This window comes from Falco peregrinus, chromosome 4, assembly GCF_023634155.1.
Source record: "Falco peregrinus isolate bFalPer1 chromosome 4, bFalPer1.pri, whole genome shotgun sequence".
Taxonomy (NCBI): Eukaryota; Metazoa; Chordata; class Aves; order Falconiformes; family Falconidae; genus Falco; species Falco peregrinus.
The window spans coordinates 5551335-5572130 of NC_073724.1; the positions used below are offsets into that span (position 1 = coordinate 5551335).

The 20796-nt window shown below is 40.6% G+C and overlaps 1 protein-coding gene across 2 annotated transcripts in view; it reads left to right on the forward strand.

Annotated features, from left to right (window-relative positions):
• Window positions 1-20796, forward strand: part of EPHA3 (EPH receptor A3) — a 231260-nt gene that overhangs the window by 190943 nt on the left and 19521 nt on the right. For both annotated transcript variants that reach the window (XM_055802903.1, XM_055802904.1), the window contains exons 11-14: window positions 1190-1375; window positions 6935-6996; window positions 9317-9526; window positions 19622-19771. In XM_055802903.1, the coding sequence (XP_055658878.1) occupies window positions 1190-1375; window positions 6935-6996; window positions 9317-9526; window positions 19622-19771 (608 nt within the window). The remainder of the gene's footprint in view (window positions 1-1189; window positions 1376-6934; window positions 6997-9316; window positions 9527-19621; window positions 19772-20796) is intronic.

Consider the following 20796-nt stretch of genomic DNA (forward strand, 5'->3'; position numbering starts at 1 on the left):
CCAGCAACACCCTCTAGTTTCTTGAAAAAAAAACCATCAACCACAAAACAAACCACCTTTCTTCTCTTCTTTGTTCAGTAAAGTGTTTTCCTTGTCTTTAAATATAAATAATCATGTAGGGCAATTCTTGCCATCATATTTCTTGTATAATTTATCCATTCTCTGGTTTTTGTTTTTGTTGTTTGGTTTTTTTTTTGGGGGGGGGTGTTCGTTATTTCAATTATTTTGTCATTTAAGCAAAAAGACAAAAAGTTGCTACTCTAATTTAAGTGGGGTGCGTGTGCAATTCACGATATATGAAATCTAAGGTAGAGGGTTGGATAATTTGGAATCAAAAGTCAGTTGCTGCTCAAATGTTTTTTATGATACTGCGACTTCCTTAAATGCTTTATGCAATCATGAGTTAAATGCAGAAATTTTCAAGTGAGATGCCTTCTTCCAGCATTTTGTGAACATATTTCGTACTTGCTTATTTGAATGCTACGATGATTTTCCCTGTGCACTCTCCTTGGACGTTACATAGCAAAGGATAAACCACATTATATAAAAGTAGACATGCAGTGATACCTGCCATCTTCTGTTGAGGGATCTCACACAACACACAGTGGGCACGATATTCACGGTGGACTATCAAGTCCCGTAGTCCCATAGTGACAGTGTGTATTGGCACGATTAGATCTCTCTGAATAGTGGTAGAACAAAGATAGTTTGTATGGATTTCTTTTTTCTTTGCAGCTGCATAGATAAATTCCTTATCTTATGAACTATCCTGCTACTTTAATTGAAAGAAATAAAATAATTGGGAACTGTACTCTCTCTGTTTGGGTAGAAATGAAGAGTGCAGTGCTCACACGGAGGCATGACTATTCTGATACTCTTGCATTAATCAGTTAGTCCTCCTACTGTTGTCTCAAAGTGCATCAACTGAAACAAAAAGGGAATTTTCTGGTTGCATTTTTGCAGTCATCTGGTTATGCAGTGTAACTAGGTGACATTGTCCAGTTTGACAGCTGGAGAACCTAAGCATGGAAATGCAAAGTAGTTGCCCAAAGGCCTCCTTTGGAGCTCTGGTCCATGGCCCATCAGTAAACATCCTACTTCAGGGACTTCTGCTGAATGCTGGGGCTTCTTTCTTAAATCCCCATGAAATAACTGCATTTCATCTTTTGTCATTTTTCCACTTTTTTAGGGGAGTTTGGAGAAGTGTGCAGTGGGCGCCTAAAGCTGCCTTCGAAGAAGGAAATTTCAGTGGCTATCAAAACCCTGAAAGTTGGCTACACTGAAAAACAGAGAAGGGACTTCCTGGGAGAAGCCAGCATCATGGGACAGTTTGACCACCCTAATATCATTCGGTTAGAGGGAGTCGTCACTAAAAGTAAGAGATGACAGGGGCATCTGTTTTGCATGGGATGTGTCACTGGAGGTCCCTTCCAACCTAATTTATTCTGTGATTTGCTGATCTCTCAAGACAGAGCAAAAGCAAATAAAAACTAGAATCACCCACGTTTATGCTCTCCAAACCCTTCCAGAAATGTTTATGTCATAACCCTGTCAATATGTACCAAATATCCTTCAAAAGAGATGACAGCAGAAACACAGAGTTTGGCTTTCGCAACATATATTGTATTTCCTCAAAAGCAGGAAAAAAATTACCCATGTGAATGCACCAGCTAAACCCACGCTGCAGGATCCAACAACACATTGGTGGTGGTCGAGGGTCTTGCCCACCACGCAGCTGCAGGACCTTCGCTGCCTTGCTGCTCTCCGGCTGCTGGGAGCTTAGAAACACTGCCCTGGCTTGACGAGCTGGGAGAAATTGAGGAATAAAAATACAGGGGACTTGGGGGGAAAAGGAGCATTTCTGTAGAACGCTGCAGCTCAGTAATAAAGTATCAGGTTTAATAAACTACAGAGCTACAAATTGCTACGAAGTGGCCAAGAGGCAGTGGCTGATAATCTGTTAGGAGCCGTGGAGTCTGATGTCCTAAGGTTCCCTAATTGCACTGAAGCAATGTGTTCTGCTTGCAACTAAATCATTAGATTTTATCTTTAGCGCAAATTAATGAACAGCCTACCTGGCTACAGCAACAGATACTAGTAAATAAATAAGTCCAGACTTTTTCCAACATGGTTTTCATGCAGGGAAAACACTGGGTGTGATACTCAGTGTGTACCAGTATGAGGCATTTTAAAGATCCTGATCCTCCAGAATTTATACTTCTTAGTAAAATCTCAGAAAAATAAAAATCTTGGGGCTTGAAGCTGTCAGCAGTAAATTTGATTTTATTTCTTTGATAATATGTGTACTTTTACTAATTGATATTTTCTAAATCTGCCTTTGGGTGTTTTTGTTATGGGTTTGCGCTTTGTGGTCTCTTCTCTTCTTTTTTCTCTTCTCTTCTTGTCCTCTTCTCTTTTTTTCTTTATTTTCCCCTTTTTTTCTTTTTCTCTCTTTCTTTTTCCTTTTTGTTTGTGTAGCTTTGTTGGGGTTTTTTTGGGGTTTTTTCTTCCAGTTTTTGTTTCTTTTTTTTTTTTTTTTTTTGTTAAAGCATATTTTTGTCTATGTTTATGGTAACAAATCACCTTCTCTTTTTGTGACCAAAAAAGTAGTTGAAACCTCTATCCACGTGCGGTACCCTCCTGGAAAAGTAACATACTTGCAGAACCCTTTCCAGCTGCCCTGTTGTTATGCTGGCAAACAGCAGGTTTGTAACAGGAATTCCTGAACGGTGGCCTTGGTCTTTGAGCTGCCACCCAGCTTTCCCACGGCGGCCACGGCAGCTCCTCGAAGCCACCCGGATCCTACCTGCTCTTCCCCTTTCGAGCAGCTGGTGGGATTTGGTGCTGGTGACGCTGCCCCATTTAGGCAAGTTCTGGCTCTCGTTGCTTGTGCTGCTGCTTGTCCTCCACTTGGAGGTGGAAGGGCAGAAATAGTTGGTAGTAGAAGAGTGAGGTTGCGTGAAGCACCAAAACGGGCTTGTTCTGTGACACATAAATTCAGAGACTTCAGCTACACTTTCTAAACATCCATTGCAGCATAACGTGATAAAAATTTGATGATCAGATTTATCTACCTGCAGTAGTTATTAGGTGAGAGCTCAATAAGATTTTATATGAGGTGTTCTTAAAAAAAATAACCAGGAATGCTCTGAGATTTTTCAGGGGAGTGGAAAAATCGGTAGGATATCTCCTAGTTATCCTAGAGGACTCTGCTGGCAAAGCAACCTCTTGCCATTTCAGTGAACGGCTTGGAATGCGCTGAGGAGATTTCCAGTTTTAACTGGGCAGAAGTATACCAAATACTTTGTTGCGAAGTGGGTGGGTTTATTGGTTTTCAGGAATCTTTTTTTAAAATTGCATGATTCAAGTTTTCACAAGCATGGATAGGTATAGAAGAATTTCATAGCTTACTGCAACAACTTATATGAAAGAAAAAATAACCACAGGAATATGTCTAAAAGTAACTAGTGAAGGGTACTTAAACCCCTCGGTGTTATGAGGAGACAGAATTACAATAATAATGCTTTCTCTAGGTGTGATTCATGAGTCTGTTTTGCTGATTTAAATAATAAAGAAGTCACGCTTCAGCTTAGGTCTCGCGGTTCCATTAGGAAAGGGCTGCCCGGGCTGCCTGTACAAATACAAGTTATCTCCTGCTTTTTAATGACACACGCTTTGTACAGTCAGAACAAGATTTGCAGTCCCAAAATTACTTGAAACGCCAGCATCAGTCAGGACACAGCTGAGCTAAAATCTATTTTGTTACATTTTGTATTCCTGTGGCACTTGAGAAAATAATTTAATTGCTGTGCACGCAGGAATTTGTGCATTGCTTTTGAATGTGCATTACTAATTCTGTCTGTATTCTGTGTAAGTGACTATTACAAAGTTTGCTACTCAGCTGTATTCACAGCAGCCTGCTGTCTGTTTTGGGGGGGCTGGGAGTGCCAGCTGCCTATCACATGTCAGTATGAGAGAGCAAGCACTGAGTATTCCCAGCTGAAGTCAATGAAAGCCTCAGGGATACAGCACCCTTTCCGCATAGCTCGGATATAGGAGCTGAGGAAACAGCTCGGGAACTATTTGTATCCATTTTACTGGGTAAAATTATATGGCATACACGCAAGTAATCATTTATTTGCTATAACATTCTGTAGGGTGGTAGAAGGGTAAGAAGGTTGTGGGGTTTGTTGGTGGTGTGGTTTTTTTTATTATTATTATTATTTATAAACCAAAGCAATATACTGTAATAACAAGTTAGCGAGTGTTCATACTTCTTAATGGTAGGTATTAAATCTCACTCAAAAGCGTTAGTTGCTGTACAGTCAGTAGCGAGCCTGTGGAGCATTTGCTGGATGGCTCTCAATGCAGGCACAGGCAATATGACCTTTTCTTCATTAACCACATTCTTTTCGACAGGCGCCCCTTAGCCATGCTTTAGCGTTTCATACTGAGCAGATCTTCTGAAGCGACTCCTAATAACTGCAACAGCCACCATCCCTATGACAAGACCGTTTGGTCTGAGAAGTTCTGGAGCTGGGGTGGCCCTGGTTTGCGGGTGGGACAACCCACCAGCAGCACGAAGGGGGTGCACCCACTAGATACAGCTTCAGCCCTTTGCCCCAGCGCAGGATTGTTCCCCTGCTTCACGCTGATTTCTGTTCTGCCTTTTCTTGCCGCTCGACCGGTCTCCTGGGCGCGCTGTAGGCAGTAGTCTTAATAACCAGCGTGCATGTTCTGCTTAGTTTATTAATAATTTACAGCAATTTGTAACCTGTTAGTATAATAAATTTCGGCAACACTGTTGACACAAGTTGTTATCATGTATAAACGGCTGTGCTTTGATAAATGAATGCAGAATGTTCTTTTAAAAGCGCCCCGTGCTCCTTCAGAGCATATGCTTCTTGTTATGGACACGTTCCCAGCTGCATGAGAGTGAAACCCTGCACTTGGGGCTTTCGGAGTCTGGGTGAGCAAGGCAGGAGGATGCTCTCTTAATAATTTGAAAGGCGTATCTTCTTACTCTAATTTCAGCCTTCTGACGTGTCCTAAAATTGCCGGAGTTTATACAAAAAACAGGCAACTGTCTCCTGGTTTCCAAGTATGTGGATTTATCACAGAAAGTTTTGGATAGCCCCATCAGTACATGGCCTTTACTCAAAACATCCAGCAGCATTTTCTGTGTGTTACAAGAAACACCTTTGGGTTGACGTTACACACAGTGTAAGTTAGCTACTTTTCCTTGCACTGCGTATTTCTTGCTAAAAGGAGTGAGCAAGCAACAGGTTTGGGTTCTTTTGTTTTGGGTTTTTGGTTTTTTTTTTTGAGACTTTACATTGTTAGGTCTTTTATCTGCACCATATCCTATATAATTTAAGATTAATGTTTTGATTAAAGCATTTTTTCCTATTATTATGGGGTATTGTCGATACCCCATTAGTGTGACTCCCACAGTATAACACATCATTCACACAGCAGAAAGAAGATATTTTAACCCATTAATCCATGTGAAAAGGGCAAAGGATTCTCTTCTCATTATATTAAACTCATTCTTTGAAATTAATATATCCCTTTGAAGAATTTCTATTTGGTAAAAGTTGTGTTTTCTGAAAAACAAACAGAAAAGGAGTTGTTACCGTTTACTTTGATTTTTTAATGGCTTTTTTTCACTTTTAATTATACTGGGTACCTCTTTCAAGCCTCATGCTGTTCAATTTTAAAAGCTGAAATATCACCATGACCGCTATGCAATATGCAGGCCTTCATCATGCTTTTGTGGTCAGATGCCTTCCTGCATTATATGTGAAATAATAATTCATCGCCTGAAATAACTTCACGCTTTCACCCACCTTTCTCTCTAGCACAAAGAGAAAATAAACCAAGCTTTAGAAATATTATGAAATAACACAATCCATACGATGGTAAAATATTAGCAGGGCAATGACCTTTGTCTGGAAACTTCACTGTAATGACATTAAGTTTTTGTATTCATTTCTCTCCAGCATGTCAGAGTTGCATATAAAACCTTGGTCGTGTTACAAAATACCTTAGGGTAGAGAGAATGGTTTCAAAAACTGATCTGAACCTGCGTGGGCAAGCTTTGAAAAATATTAGAGGCTTTTCAAGGATGCAGGGCTGTTCCCTTAGAGCTGGCCACTGCCCAGTGGATGCATCGCTACGATGTGCTTGGTGGGAGGGGGGGTTCCTCTTGTCAGCCACTGCGTTGCAGAGGGAGGCAGGGCTCCTGGAAAGAGGGCTAACCCCCAGCCGTGCAAGGGGGCTTTCTTCCCAGTGTCCTCCCTTACTTTTATCCTGCACTTCCCTTTCCATCTGTGTCCCCACCCCAATATTCTCCTCGGCTTATGCCAGGAAAATGCTGCAGCTCAGTAGTTTAAGTGCGTTGTGAATACCCTCCTGAGGGCTAGTGCCTCCAAGTATGCTACTTACTCTCTCCCTTGGAGTAGTATCTGAGGAACTTGTTGACTGTGCTCGTGCAGAGCACGGCACCTCGAGAGAAACTGCGGCTCCCTGCCCAGCAAGTGCCCAGTTCCCTTCCTAGAGGGAACCTGGGGGAAAATGCACGGCAGAATACACCAGCTTCACTGCATGAATTCAACAGTTAGGTACAGAATATTCAGCAGTGATGGATAAGATGCTATACACTGAAAATACAGGATACTTTGCTTTGTTTCTTGGGACTTGAGCTGCTTAAAATCCAATCTGTTTATCCTGACATGACTGTACTTGTGCTGATGTCAGTGGAATCATAATTACGTTGTGGACGGAGCTGCTTTTGCCCACGCATCTTTTGCTTGCTTTCTAAATGTAAAATTATCCTCAGGGTTTGGAAAATTTGGGCACACTTGGGAAATGCTGTTTTTACTGATCGTTACGTATTCACTTTAGATGCCTGACCCCTGTAATCTGTTTGTAGGTAAACCGGTTATGATTGTTACTGAATATATGGAAAACGGTTCCTTGGACAGCTTCCTGCGGGTAAGTGCAACAGAAAACCGGATGGTACAGAACTGCCTCTTGTTCTGAATTTGTTATGAATTTGCTGCCACTCTTGTTTGATTCATCGTCAGCTCTTGTCGCTTGATATTTCATTATTTCTGTTTGGTTTTGTGTGCATCATGATGTGCTTAGAAAGCCAGGCATGGATTCACTAGTCCATTTTGACTGCTGACAGTAAGCATTAGTCCAGAATGACAAAACTATTGGTTTTATTAGAATGTTGCATCGATAAAAAACTAAACAAAACCAAAATAACATTCTGGCACACAAAAATGTTTTCCTGAGGCTGAACTGCCGCTGTAATGCAGTTAGACTTATTGGTTGGTGGCCTGCATGTCCTACCAAGCAATTTCCAAAAGATTTGTGAAAATTTTATCATTAAACCACCAGTACTGAGCCAAGAGCTGTTTCCCTAAATATGAAAAATTTAGAAACTAACCCCATACCTAAGGGTGTCAGAAACGTTTTGCTAGCAAACTTTCTTGGCCTGTTTTCTTTCCCCAACCTTGGACATACTAATACTGCTGTTGATTTATCTTTGTTTTCTGTCAAAGTTGGTAGTGAGCCTAAAAAAATTTGAATGCTCCCTGTGTCACCAAGATTTACTTGTGGCAAAACAAGAAGTGTAGCAGAAATGAAATCCCATCTGAGGGGAAACACGAGTTTAATTTTAATTTGTTAGGGCAAACTCAGCTGTGGCTGGGAGACTGCTTTGGTTCTGCCACGGTTGAATGACATTATCCCCCAAATTCATAACACTGAACTAGATGTTTAACCCCAAAAGGGGATATATTGTCAACCTTCATTTCAGTATGTACTATATATGTTATGATGTCCAGTGGAGCATGTAAAATACATATAAATAATGTGTCAATATATCTGAATGAAATATGTCTGTACTGAACTATATATATTTTGTTGAGGCTTAAAATCCTTGAAGAAAGCTCTGAGGAGGGTAATTTCTGACTGTACAAAGCAGTTGTTTGGCCTGTTCGCTCATTAGGGTGTGATTTTCTTTTTTTTTTTTCTCCACTGTTGTGTTGAAACATAGATAAGAACCTTATGACTCATTAATATCACAAGGCAGCTCAGGCAATGCAATCTTTTTTTATAAATGTCTTTTAAAACTAGTTGGTTTGCTTTCCCCAATGCTATTGAGAGGCTATCTGAGCATCTGATTCCTTTCACGGTTAGAAACCTTCTTCTGATTTCCAGCTAAATCTTTCCCAGAGTCTATATAGATGCTCTTGTGTTGGCTCTAGTTAAAGAAGGTTTCATAACAGGGAACTGCCATGAGTCGTTTATAATAATTAATTCTTCATGAAAGGGAATTCTGAGAAGCTCCTTAAGCATCTGCTGTGTCGTATATCTGTCTAATGTTTACAGTGCTAATATTGCCCCTAAGTATATTAATCAAAATTGGAATAAACGCAATCAGTCTTGCGGACTGATGCATGTGAGCTTACCCCACATGGCAGAGCCAGCTCCCATGCATTTAATAAAACTCTGGAAGAAGCAGCAGGAAGAGCTGGAGAGCTGCCCACGATGATACATCTCCAGCACCGGGGAATTCATTTGAGAGCTGCACCAGGGCGCACTGTAGTCCTGCCGTCTGTGTATCTATATATCAGTATCAAAGCTAGACGTTAACAAACAGCGTTAGTAAGAGCTGGGGGATTTAAAGCATGTGTCTAAAAGTAGGCAATTAGAAATATATGCTACTCTTGGTTTCTAGGCTAAGTCACAGTGTGTTTAAGTGATTTTTGTGTTCCTGAAGTTGAGAAAAATTCTGTGGAATGAGTTTAAATTTAATGGAATTTGAAAGCCACTGAATCAGATCGGCACTTGATTTTGTTAAAATAAATAAATAAATATATGCTTGTGTAATAGAAAACTTTCATTAGTCCATTGGGTAAGGCTGGGATTTTCACTAACAATTCCTATGGCCTTTCAGGGAAGCTGGACATGTTTCTCTCAAGTCCTGACTCTCCAGTCTCAGGAGCACACACAACTTGGATTTATGTGCTGCTTTCACACAGCTCCCATCTAGGAAATTAAAATTCTGATGACAGCAAGAATGGGAAAAATGAATTTTTATCTGAATTGAAAATCTGCCCCCTTCCCTCAGCTGATTAGGAAATTGTCCTCCACGGATCCAAGTAGTTCCATGTGTGACATGTAAATCGTAACCCCTGACTCACGAGCTGTTCACTTGAGGAGCTTCCAGGGTCTTTATCAAAAATTCTGTGCAAAGAGGAACAAGAGCAATCTCTGAAATGACATTTCGAATGTTTTCCAGAAACATGATGCCCAGTTCACAGTCATCCAGCTAGTAGGCATGCTTCGAGGGATCGCATCTGGCATGAAATATTTGTCAGATATGGGTTATGTCCATCGAGATTTAGCTGCTCGTAATATCCTCATTAATAGCAACTTGGTATGCAAAGTCTCAGATTTTGGTCTCTCTCGTGTACTGGAAGATGACCCAGAAGCTGCTTACACCACAAGGGTGAGTTTCTGTCTTTGTTTATCCTTTTAAAATTCTTCTTGGTGGTGACAAAGTTAGACTGAAATCCGAGGGGAGTCCCTAAGGTTTATACCCTGTGTTGCAGAGGCCGTCCAGTCCTGCACGCCAAGAGATATTCGATAAACCTTACACTCATCACAGCTATTTTTTTAATTCATGTCTCAGAGAAGATAGAAGGCAAAAAATATGGTTTCTGTTGGTAGATTATTTTTTAAAAAAATATGCAGAATTCTTGGCTCATTTTCTTTTTGCTGGATGTGTAAAGGAGTGAATCTCATAATTAAGGCCTGAGTAGTTTTGGCACACAATAATGAAAGAATTCATGTGTGCTTTGAGCAGGTTTTGTTACACTGCTGATTGAGCTTCTACCCAGGAAAAAGAAAATCCTTCCCAGCAATAATAACCTTTTTTTTTTTTTTTTTTTTTTTTTTTTTTAACCTTTTTGTGTTTTCTTGTATGATGGGACAGATGTCTGACTGGAGCATACTGATATCACTGTTCTGTGAGGGTGTGTCTGTTATACCTGATGTTGTACTCCTAACTGAGTAATAGATTGAGTAAAGCAAAAAAAAATAAATACCTATATATCTTTTTAACAGTATGTATAATAAACCTGCTTCTTGTATGATATATACAAAGTGGTACCCATCTTCTGGAGAGGTAATGACATCAAGGAGGAGAGTTACCTCTGACTGTTTTGTCTGGAGACAAAGAAGCTTTTATCATATAGGGGACTCCCCATCGTGTAGGCTGTTACTTGTTTCTTTTTTAAATTTCATCCTGCCTGAAAAACTACCCACAAGTTGTGGTGTTGATTCAGAGCCTTAGGAAAGCCACAGTGTCTCCTACAAACAGCTTTGCTGCACCTCTTGTTCTCGCTTGAGTAGCACTTCTCTTTTGTTGTGGAAACCTTTCAGGCATGCATTTCATTCTGTGTACGCAAATATTACATATTATTATTACATATTACGATAATATTATTATTATTGTGATGGCTGGTTGTTCACTTTAATCGTATTGCAAGTGGCTTTTATTAACTTTAGAAAAAGTGACATCAATATCCAGTTTCTTAGTCAAGCGCAATTTGCATTGATGCTAGCGATCGCCTCCCCTTCACTGTACAAACCGGGTTAGAGTAGAATGTATCAGCAGAATCTTAGTGTGGGTTTTCTAGGGCTTCCTTCATCCCTGGCCACTGAGAGGAGCGATCCAAGACTCTGGTAGTTGCATGCTATCTGCTTCATGATTGAAATAATATAACATGACAAATGAGTAAAGAAATCCTAGCTGGTTTCTTATGCATTATGTACGCATTACATACACATGTATTTATAGATACGTGTTTATCAATCATACCTTCATAACTTAATAGGCATAACGACTGTTCTTTTTTTGACCTTTCAGTGCTTTCTTTGACTTCTGATAAGCTTTGGCATGTTGTTAGAAATACGTAATATGTACCGCCTTAGAAAACCGTCTGCAGAGGTCTGTCATGGTTAATATCAGGAGGCAGGAGAAACCAGTTTTCATGCTCAGTATAGGTGCAGCAATCATATATATGTATATATACACACACACACACAGACACATATATATATACACACACAAAATTATTAATATTGTGCAAGATATCCTCAAAAATGAATTGTCTGTAGCTCAGCCGGCGGTGTATTGCCTTGTCAGATATACTTGTCTGCCCTCTTAAAAACACCTGTGAAAGTAATGGGTGTAACTGTCCCCAAGGTAAACAGTTTTAGATACAGTATTTATCTAGTCTCGTGCTTAACCTGCCTCCCCCAGGACATACGCTTGCAAGCTGAGGCAATTACTCTGTGTCCTACCACCGCTGCCCGCAGGCAGGTGATCGATCTCCCCTTTAAAGCGGCTGCTTACATGAACGGAGATTGCTGTTCCCTTCACACTCATCTCTCCATTCTTTTATTTTCTAAGAATTTTTTCTAAACTTACTGCTCCTGATGGTCTCCTTCGAATTCTTTTCAACCTAAGTACATTTTCCTTAAATGTGATGCCCAAAATGGGATACTAATCCCCAGCACCGAGCACAGCATATTTATATACTATTTCTTGCACATGCCCTTTCTGTAAATATCTCCGTGGGTGAGAAGTCTCTATTTCTCCTCCCACCCCCAATATGTGTTCTTCTGCTCAGACACATACCTCTGCCAGGCTTCGAAGTTCAATTCTCTTATTTCAAAATTCATCAGGGCATGGAAACTAATCTCCACTTTAGTATTTTTATCAGCATTCTGTGTACTAGCATTAAGAGCTGAAGATACTGTTAAGTCCTAGGTAGCTTAGATGAAGAAGTTGTATAGGGAGGAAAAATCAGCTTCCCATCCAACGGTATAGCACACAGCTTTGTAAGAGAAGGGCACTTCCCTGAAAATTAAATGTACACCAGCGACTGACACCCACAGGTGGGTAGGACAAACCGGGGTGTGCAGGATGTCAGTGTTTCCAGCCAGTGTTACATGTGAAATTCATATGTCCAGGTGCAATATTGGGATATTTTTTTTAATTCCTCTCCTTCTGCCACCTATTTTCTAAGCCTACCTGCCTATTTACATTTAGATAGGGAAATCAGATGGCAAGAAACTGTTTTGTAAAGTGTAATCATCTGTGTTCAGTAAACTCCAGCTGGCATTTATGGTATATATGGATACTGCTGCAGGAGGATGCTCAGATAATTAAAACCTTCAAATACAATCTAGGACAAATCTAATTTTCTTGAAAAGTAGTTGCTGGATATACCTCTGCCACATCTCGTCTCTGAGAGAATCTCTGAGAGAAAAAAAGGTTTTTCACCTTTTCGCTCAAGTTTCCTTTGAAGTGAGTCTCATATCTATGTCCAGCTAGCGTGTCCCTGAGTTTGATCCCCAGCTTAAACAACTGGGGACCATGAGTGTAAAGCAGAGCTCCACTCCACTGGTAGAAAAACTGGGCAGCTCGTGTTCCTGCTGCTTTGTCTGATCGCAAAACACAGGACCATTTCCTAGGCTGCTCCGAGTGCATTTTGCAAGCTGTAAATATGTGACAAAACCAGGATAAAAATACTGCCACTTTTTAAAATAATTACATCATCCCAAACAGTTTCCTGCCTTTACAACTAAAAGATGACAACTACTCAGTAAGATCTCTGAAAGGAAAAAAATAATAATAAAATCCAATTTATAATCTCAGTTTCAAACATTCAAATAGTAAAGATTGCATATTATATTAACAGGTAGAAACTTTTGCCTCCCCTCCACCTCTTCCCACTCCCAGTTCTCCGTTTAATATCAGCAGTACTAGGGAAATTAATAAAGGTAGCTGCAAAGATGGGTGTTTTGTCTGTTTAGCCTCCACTTCTACCCCTATTTTGTGCCTGAAAATGTCTAAGACCGAGAACAATTCCGTTGCTTTAATTGGTAATTGCCGTTTGGGATTGGTGTGCCCCCAGGAAGCCCAGCCAGCCCTTTGGGCTTGCAGTGCACACCACTGACGGGTGAAATTCTGTGCTGTGCTGCTCTCAGAAGCCGCGTCTGAAGCTTTGCCTAAAGGATATGAACATGTATCCTTTCATATATCAATAATGTATATATAGGGATATATAATCTGTGATATTTGCACTGTTGTACAGGAGCTTTGAAGGACAGTGCAAAGACCATAGGTGCGTATGTGGGCTACAGGGACTCGGGAGTTGTAAGGAAACTTTGCTGCCTGACAGGGTCATTTTTTACCTCCTGAATTATTGTCACTGACTCGATAACTACAAAAGGCTTTTGGTAACCTGTGGTCTGCCTGCTTACAGAAACAGAAGCCAGCATGTGAATCAAGCTGACTGAGTGTTTGGATTTTTTTTTTTTTTTTTTTTTTTTGACAGACCCTTTATGCCAGAGGGGATGTACTGTAATTATCTACGTTCTCTGTACCTGCTCACTTCTAATTGAAAGGCCAAGACTGTATTAAAATTGTCATTGTCAAATTGATCTGTTTTACTCTTATTATTTTTAGATGTCTGCATGACAGGTGGGTGGACTAATGACACAGTACGAAGTGAAAGTAAATTTAAGACATCGCTCATGTAGAGGGCCTGTAATTATGTCTCTCAAAGGCATAATATTTGGGTAATCAGTAGACAAACTTTGACTATTTAAGCAGGTAGTTGGATACATCACCGGTGTTCGTGACATTTCACTGTAAAACACCATCCACTTTATTTATTATTCTCATTATTCAAAAATCCTGGGCTTGGATGGCAAGTGCTGTGCCAGCCTGTGCCCCCTGTAACGCTGCTCTACTCTGTGCCCCCCATACTGCTGCTCTGCTCTGTGCTGCAGGGACGGGCACACGGGTCCCATTGCTCACGCACGTGCTATTGCCACTGGTGCTTGACAGGGATTTCTTGTGGTTCGTTCATTCCCTTTATTTGCAAAAAAAGATGGTAAAATGCAAGCTGTGTCTGGAAGGGTGGGGTAAAAATGGAAACCAAAACCCCACAGTTTCTCTTGCCTGGTAAGCACGAGGGAGAGACACGGTGTTCTGTTACCATTTACCGCTCAACAAGGAGATAATTTCAAGGTAAAATATTCATTAGTAATGGATGAACAAGTAGCATCAGGTAATTTTTCAGGTGCTTAAGAGGGTACATCAGGCTCATCTCACTCACGTGACACCATCTTGTTCTGTACTGGTAAGATACCTCCTGAACTAGCCTAAATCCTCATGTAATGAACGAATGTCAGGCTTTTATCTTCAGGTTTTCCTGCAAAGTTCTTCTAATAATTCTGTTAGAATCCATTTTTCTTGATTCTCCTCTCCGCAGGCCTGTGGCTTAGGTGCCTGTGGCAGTCGCCCTGTAACAGATTATAAATCGGAATATCGGAGTGGGTTATGGAGGCCTGGAAACAGCTGCCTGCTGCTGGAGCGCCAGACGTGCTAGAAATAAATCGAGGACTTCATTGCCTTTAGATGAATTACACTGAATGACCAGATGCTGTAGGAATCACAGCTCCATCTAGAGCAGATAAAACTTTTGGTTACTGCTGGCTCACTAAATTCAAACCCCAAGAGTGTTCTCTGACCTCGACTGCCTGGGATTTTGAGCTGCAATAACAAACTCCTGCAATTTCTAACACTAATGCTTTCTTTCCACTCGAATTCAGGCAGCCTCTTTGGCTTCATGATGAACACACCCTTAAAAGGAGGCCATGACAAAAATATATAAAACCTGTATTTATCTTCAGGAAATAATCAGGAACTATATTACCAATAGCTAGTGATACATGCACATATACATTTCTGTTTATAAGCCTGTAGCAAACAGATTTGGACAAACCTTTTTCCTAGGCATATCTATAGTGATTTTTCATTTAGCAAGTTTGTCTTACATGTTCAGTCCCGATAATAGTAATTTTGAAGGGTAGGAGCACAGTAATACCAGCCAATAATATTAAAAGTTTCTGATTTTCCAGTGGAAGATAAGAAACAGAGATAGCAGGTAAAGAAGATTAAATTGCATGAAATCCTAGCGGGCATCCAGTGCATAATTAACAACAAAACCAAGTAAGATTTCTTAGCGCTTTCATCATAGCTGCTTACCGAGCAGGTATCATTACACTGATTGTAAATACTGGGAGACTGTGGAAAGCAGCTAAAAACCAAGAGACAAGTAAAGAAACAAGTATGGGAGCTTGGTTTCCCCAGCTCCAGCTCTGTGGTCTAGGAGTAAGTGCTTGGATTAATTTCTGCAAAGGTAAATTATGTAAGGTATCTTTGATCCTAGCAAAGGATATTGCAAAGAATATTCTGATTTCTGGCAAAGTAGAAAACGAAATAGGTGATACATGTTCCAATGAGATGTGTATTTCTTAAAAATCGCTGAGAGAAGTGAAGAGGGTTTTTCTAATGCTGGAATGATTATGGTGGGTTTTTTAATTTCAAAATCTGAATTACAGCAAGCCTTATAATTTCCAAAGGTAACAGCAATACAACCCCATGCATTCACTTTGATACAGCTCTTCAGATTTTCTGCATATATTGATATTTGGACATCTGCTAAAATGTGAATGTTGCATAAGTCCTTTGGGGGAAAGTGTTTTTGTGTTAAAATGCCTATTTGTCTAAAAAATATTTATTGACCAGAACTTTTTTATTTTTTGCTGTTCTTGCTTTAAATTATTCAAAATATGAGTCAACAAAGTCCCCTTTTTAAATACAAAGATGAGATTGACATTTTTATGAGAAATTGGGGAGCAGAATAGCAAAATTATAGTTTCATACTTCATTCAGTGACAGTTGATTTCTTTTTTAGCTACATTTTAATACTCTCCTTATTTTACTCTCATTTATGGTAATGCTACATATATCTGTAGGCTCGTATAGAGTTACAGCTGAGGCTTAGAAAAGAGAATTTACTTCTTTGTAATGGAGTCTAGGGGTGATGTACCTTCACTTTTCACTAAAACAAACAAAGCCAGAAGAACTTTTTTTCACTGAGTTTGTCATATTACTTACCCTGCAATAAAGCAGTCCCGAAATGTTAGGAGACTAATTAATGTCATTTTGTGTAAATGTGTTTCTCCAACTGTTTAAATGACTTTTTCCATGAGATTATGAAGGTAAAGACCTTCTATCAAACATGATATTTCCTGCCCTTACCTAAATTGCTCATGTTCTAGCCATGAGCACATTTTTCCATGTGATATCTGGCAATTATATCTCTAGGGTTCAGCAAGAAGCACTCCGTTTTCATATCTTCACATGAAATTAAACATGAGCCTGAAGCCACACATGGGAATTCAGATTTTTCAGAGTAATATACTGAAACCTCCAAGATGATGCTTCTGGGTTTCACAGAACCAGCCCTGATGCTGATGCGACACAAACACCATCTCTGCTCTCTGCCTTGAGGGCTTTCTTACATGGCATGCTGTAGATGTCTGTTCTGCCATCCCTCTATTCAACGTGCAGCCGAGGCAACTGCTGGAGGACGAGGCCCAGCCCGGCTGTGTTTCCACGAGCCCACGGAGGACACTTAGCTCTGTATCTCAGCTTCTTTCCCATCACAGTCTTTCCCAGCAGCGCTGGTGCCTCCGGGCACAAGGGGAGGGATCAGTGGAGGTGAGAGGAGTTTGGGGCTTGTCTGATATTGTCCAAAGCAGCAAGGATCAACAATTTCCTCTTTTACTCTCCACCTGGCCAGGAATATGAAACACTTCATCTCAAACCGAACACCAGTGTTGGTCTGGCTTGGTCCCTGCGGGAACGCGGGCAGGCAGAGGGAACTCAGAAGACCCCACCAAGGGGCATGGTGCTGGTCCCTCGTGCCTGGGCTCCAGCAGCCCCACGAGCTACACGATCCTTTCCAGATGTGGTCCACAGCGTTGAGGCTAAACTCTAAAAGTCCTTTTTAAAAGTTTGTATCTCAAGTAACCCAGAGGCAGTTTTGTCCTGGCAGCTGAGATGGGCTGTGGTGGGTGAGCACCCTGTGGGGTCTGCTGGCACCCTCAGCCTGCAGCCCAGGCTCCCCCTGCCCGCTCCTCCGGGCAGGCAGTGCTCCAGCCACTCGGTCTTGTGCCAGCTTCTGAGCCTGTGGGACAAGTGGGAGATGTTTAATTAGGAAGCTCTTCCATTTCGTGGTGGAGGGGTTTTGTTTGTATAGATTTAGGATATGGCTTTCTGCCAGCTTTGACATATTTTATTGGAAATCAAAGTTCAGTCTACTAGAATGTGCAGAAGAAAAGGTTGAAAAAGTGGGACTGATTTCTTTATCATCCACACATCTTAAAGCATAAGTGGATTTGTTGTGAAAACACTGGAACACGGGAGAGCTTTCCTTGTTTCTTGGCTGTGCCTTTGGCTCACTGAGGGACCCTGGACATTTGTAAGGGAGGTATAATACTGCTAATCAATAGAGTATGAGAAAAACAAAATCATTTCTCGGTTCCCTGTACTGTTACGGAGCAGCACCGGGAATTGTGAATAAACTTATAATGAATAGAAAATGCGATGTACTTCTTGTACTAAAGAACATCACCTTACAGATCTCAGAGAGAGAGGCATCAGGCTCTCCGCGCTGGCTTCTGTGATGGAGCAGGGGTTTAAATACTACTCTTTATTTTGTATGTCCTCTTTGCTGGTCCACAAATAATGCTGAAATTTGGTGTTTACTTAATTTTAAGGGTTGTGTGTGCAATGAAGTTTTGTCTTTTGGTTAAGGTAGGCAGTCTGCTAAATAGTGTGGGATCCATAAAAACTGTATGCCGGCATAGGTTCCTTCTCGATCCTTTGCCAAGCCTCGAAGACATACCTAGTGGCATTTTGGAGGTCTAAATTGTAGCCTGAGTCAGGCCTGCCTGTGTTGCTTATATTTAATCTAATTCCTGCAATATCAGCCATGAAATTGCAGGTGCTTAGGCTCCAGTGTATTTAGGTCTCTAATTAACACTAATTTCCCATTTCTGTTGTTAACCAAGCCAGTTAAGCTGCAGCTGGCCGTCACCCTCAGTGCAGGTAGGCTTTATGGAAGTGTAGGCAAAGCATTAATATCTTTACGTTTTATTTCTTCCTGGTTATTCAGTGGAAATTAGAGCACTCCCTTCCCACACAGGTTATTGTGAGCGTAGGCACGTAACTGTAGCCTAATGGGGGTTGCAGAGGTAACTTCAATAGATAGTCTAGTGTGAAATCTTCAGAATATATCCTTGTACGTGTTGTGCAACCCTGGAACTGGAAACCTCTTTAAATTCTCAGTTTTCTGTATTCAAATATATTCATAGAATTGTAGAATCACAGAATGGTTTGGGTTGGCAGGGACCTTAAAGACCATCTCATTCTGCACCCCCTGCCACAGGCAGGGACACCTTCCACCAGCCCAGGCTGCTCCAAGCCCCGTCCAACTGCCAGGGATGGGGCATCCATAGCTGCTGCTCTGGGCAACATGTGCCAGTGCCTCACCACCATCATAGTAAAGAATTTCTTCCCAATATCTAATCTAAATCTACGCCCTTTCTGTTTAAAACCATTACCACTTGTTCTATCGCTGTAGAATTATCTTAAGGAACAAGTTCTGCACCACTGTCTTTTAGAACTTTGTTTTCTCATATGTGACTCACGAATCGGAGTCTTAAAAACCTCTGCCAAAGCTGGCACTATTGGAAATTGTCTCTTTCCTCTAATTCTCATCTTGCAGAAGCTCAGCCTGAAGGGGCTTGTGTGCATTTTCCTAATTTGACTTATGGCACCAAGTGGTGGCTGTAAGTGAAGAGAAATGTTCCCCTAACTGTGATGTTAATTGCAATGGTAGCTGCAATTCTTTTCAAGTTTACATCATTTAATGATGGTTTGCTTCTCTTGTGACTATAAAAAATGTTTAAAACCATTTCCCCAGGTGATGGTTTTGCAGTGTCCCCTCTGCACAGATGACCCCGTTTACATCTTTCTGTGACTGTCTGTGATGGCGCTGGAAAGGGGAAATTGTGCATGTGGTCGTGGTCACTGCCCTGTGCGATTGGAGGCTTGGCATCAGTGGAACAGAGCAACACCATGATCCCTCATTTTCCTTGAACGTCCTAGAGAACATGGGGTGAAAACACGATTAAATTGTGCAGGCTCCACACCGACAGGGGGTTCACTTGAAATGCCTTAGAAATGCCCGAATCCAGCCCTGTAGTGCTGTGCAAAAGGATCTAGGATATAAGCAAGGAGCTCGTAGTAGCTTTTTCTTCTTTAATGATGTGTGACTGTCTTGCCAGTTCCCAAATATTTTATAACTGAAAATCAACCATTCATAATTTACCTTTATTATCTGTGAATATTATGCTATGCATAAATATATATATATGTACAGATATGTAGATGCATACAGGATGTGTACTATACTACGTAGCTTCAGTAGATTTTGCACTATAATGTATTTTATAGCATACAAGACGCTTTCCCAACAAATGACAACAGCATTTTCCAACTTTGGGTTTTACACCAATAGAATTGAGAATCGCAGAGATAAAATAATCATGCAAAATTATATTTGTTGTGTCACAGTCAAATGGACTTTTATTTTGCTTTGCTCCCTAGGGGGGCAAGATTCCTATCCGATGGACGTCACCAGAAGCCATTGCGTATCGGAAGTTCACATCAGCCAGTGACGCGTGGAGCTATGGGATTGTTCTCTGGGAGGTGATGTCTTATGGAGAGAGACCATACTGGGAAATGTCCAACCAGGATGTGAGTATATTGTTATCTGAGTTATGTTCTCAAATAAAGGATCAAGCTGTGAAAGGAAGTGGAGCATAACGAAACCAGGTGGCTCTGAGTTTTTGATGTTGACATTGAATAAGATGTAGAAATGAAAATCTCCAAATCTCCATTGTCAAGTGAAAGTTCTAATGAACTTAAAAAAAAAAGCCAACATCTTTATAGCAGGGTATTTTGGACCTCTGAAGGAACCTTATTAGAGAATTTTATCATGCTGGTGGTTTTCTGTAGGATGACTCCAGCAATTCCACTGCAATGAGGTCATTGCCTTTTACATTCCGTAGCTTATTGTTAGAAAACCCTCCTAAATTTCTGTTGATCCCCTTTGGTTCCACTTGTATAATATTCTGTAGAAGTTTTCTGTAAACGTCAAATACACAGAATAAATTGCTCTTGGTGCTTGTGAAAAAAAGAAGCAAAGCATTTCTACTAAGAGTTTAATGAAACCAAAATAGTTCTGGAAGTAATCAACGGATAAAATAGAGAAGTAGAGCGATCTGATTAGAAGATTTCCAATACAGGCTTCTTTGCAACATTAGTAAAATATCCAAGCCTGCAATCCAAATGATTCATGGATCTCTCCCAATATTTTTGTAAGAAGCATAACATTTCCCCAAATAAGATTTTTATTACAGCTATTTTGGATTCTTTTTCTGTTGTTTTATTAATCCTAGATTTATTCCACAAGACTTACTTATGAACAGAATTTTCTGAAGTACTTTCACTAACACAAATAAATTTTCCGAGGGGTTGGTATATATTCTTACTGGTAATAAATTTAAAAAAGTCAGTAGTGTAGCTGTAGTCAGACATTTTCTACACCGCTTTATGTTAAACAAGGAAAAAGAGAAGAAAGCTTCCTTTCCAATCAGTACCTCTGGCACCCAAGCCTCTGCAGAAAACTATGTATTTCTTTTAATTAGCCACAGACGGGGGTGGGGGGGTGTCTATTGTTTGTGGGGGTGAACGAATCATGTTATGTAGGCTGATGTGCC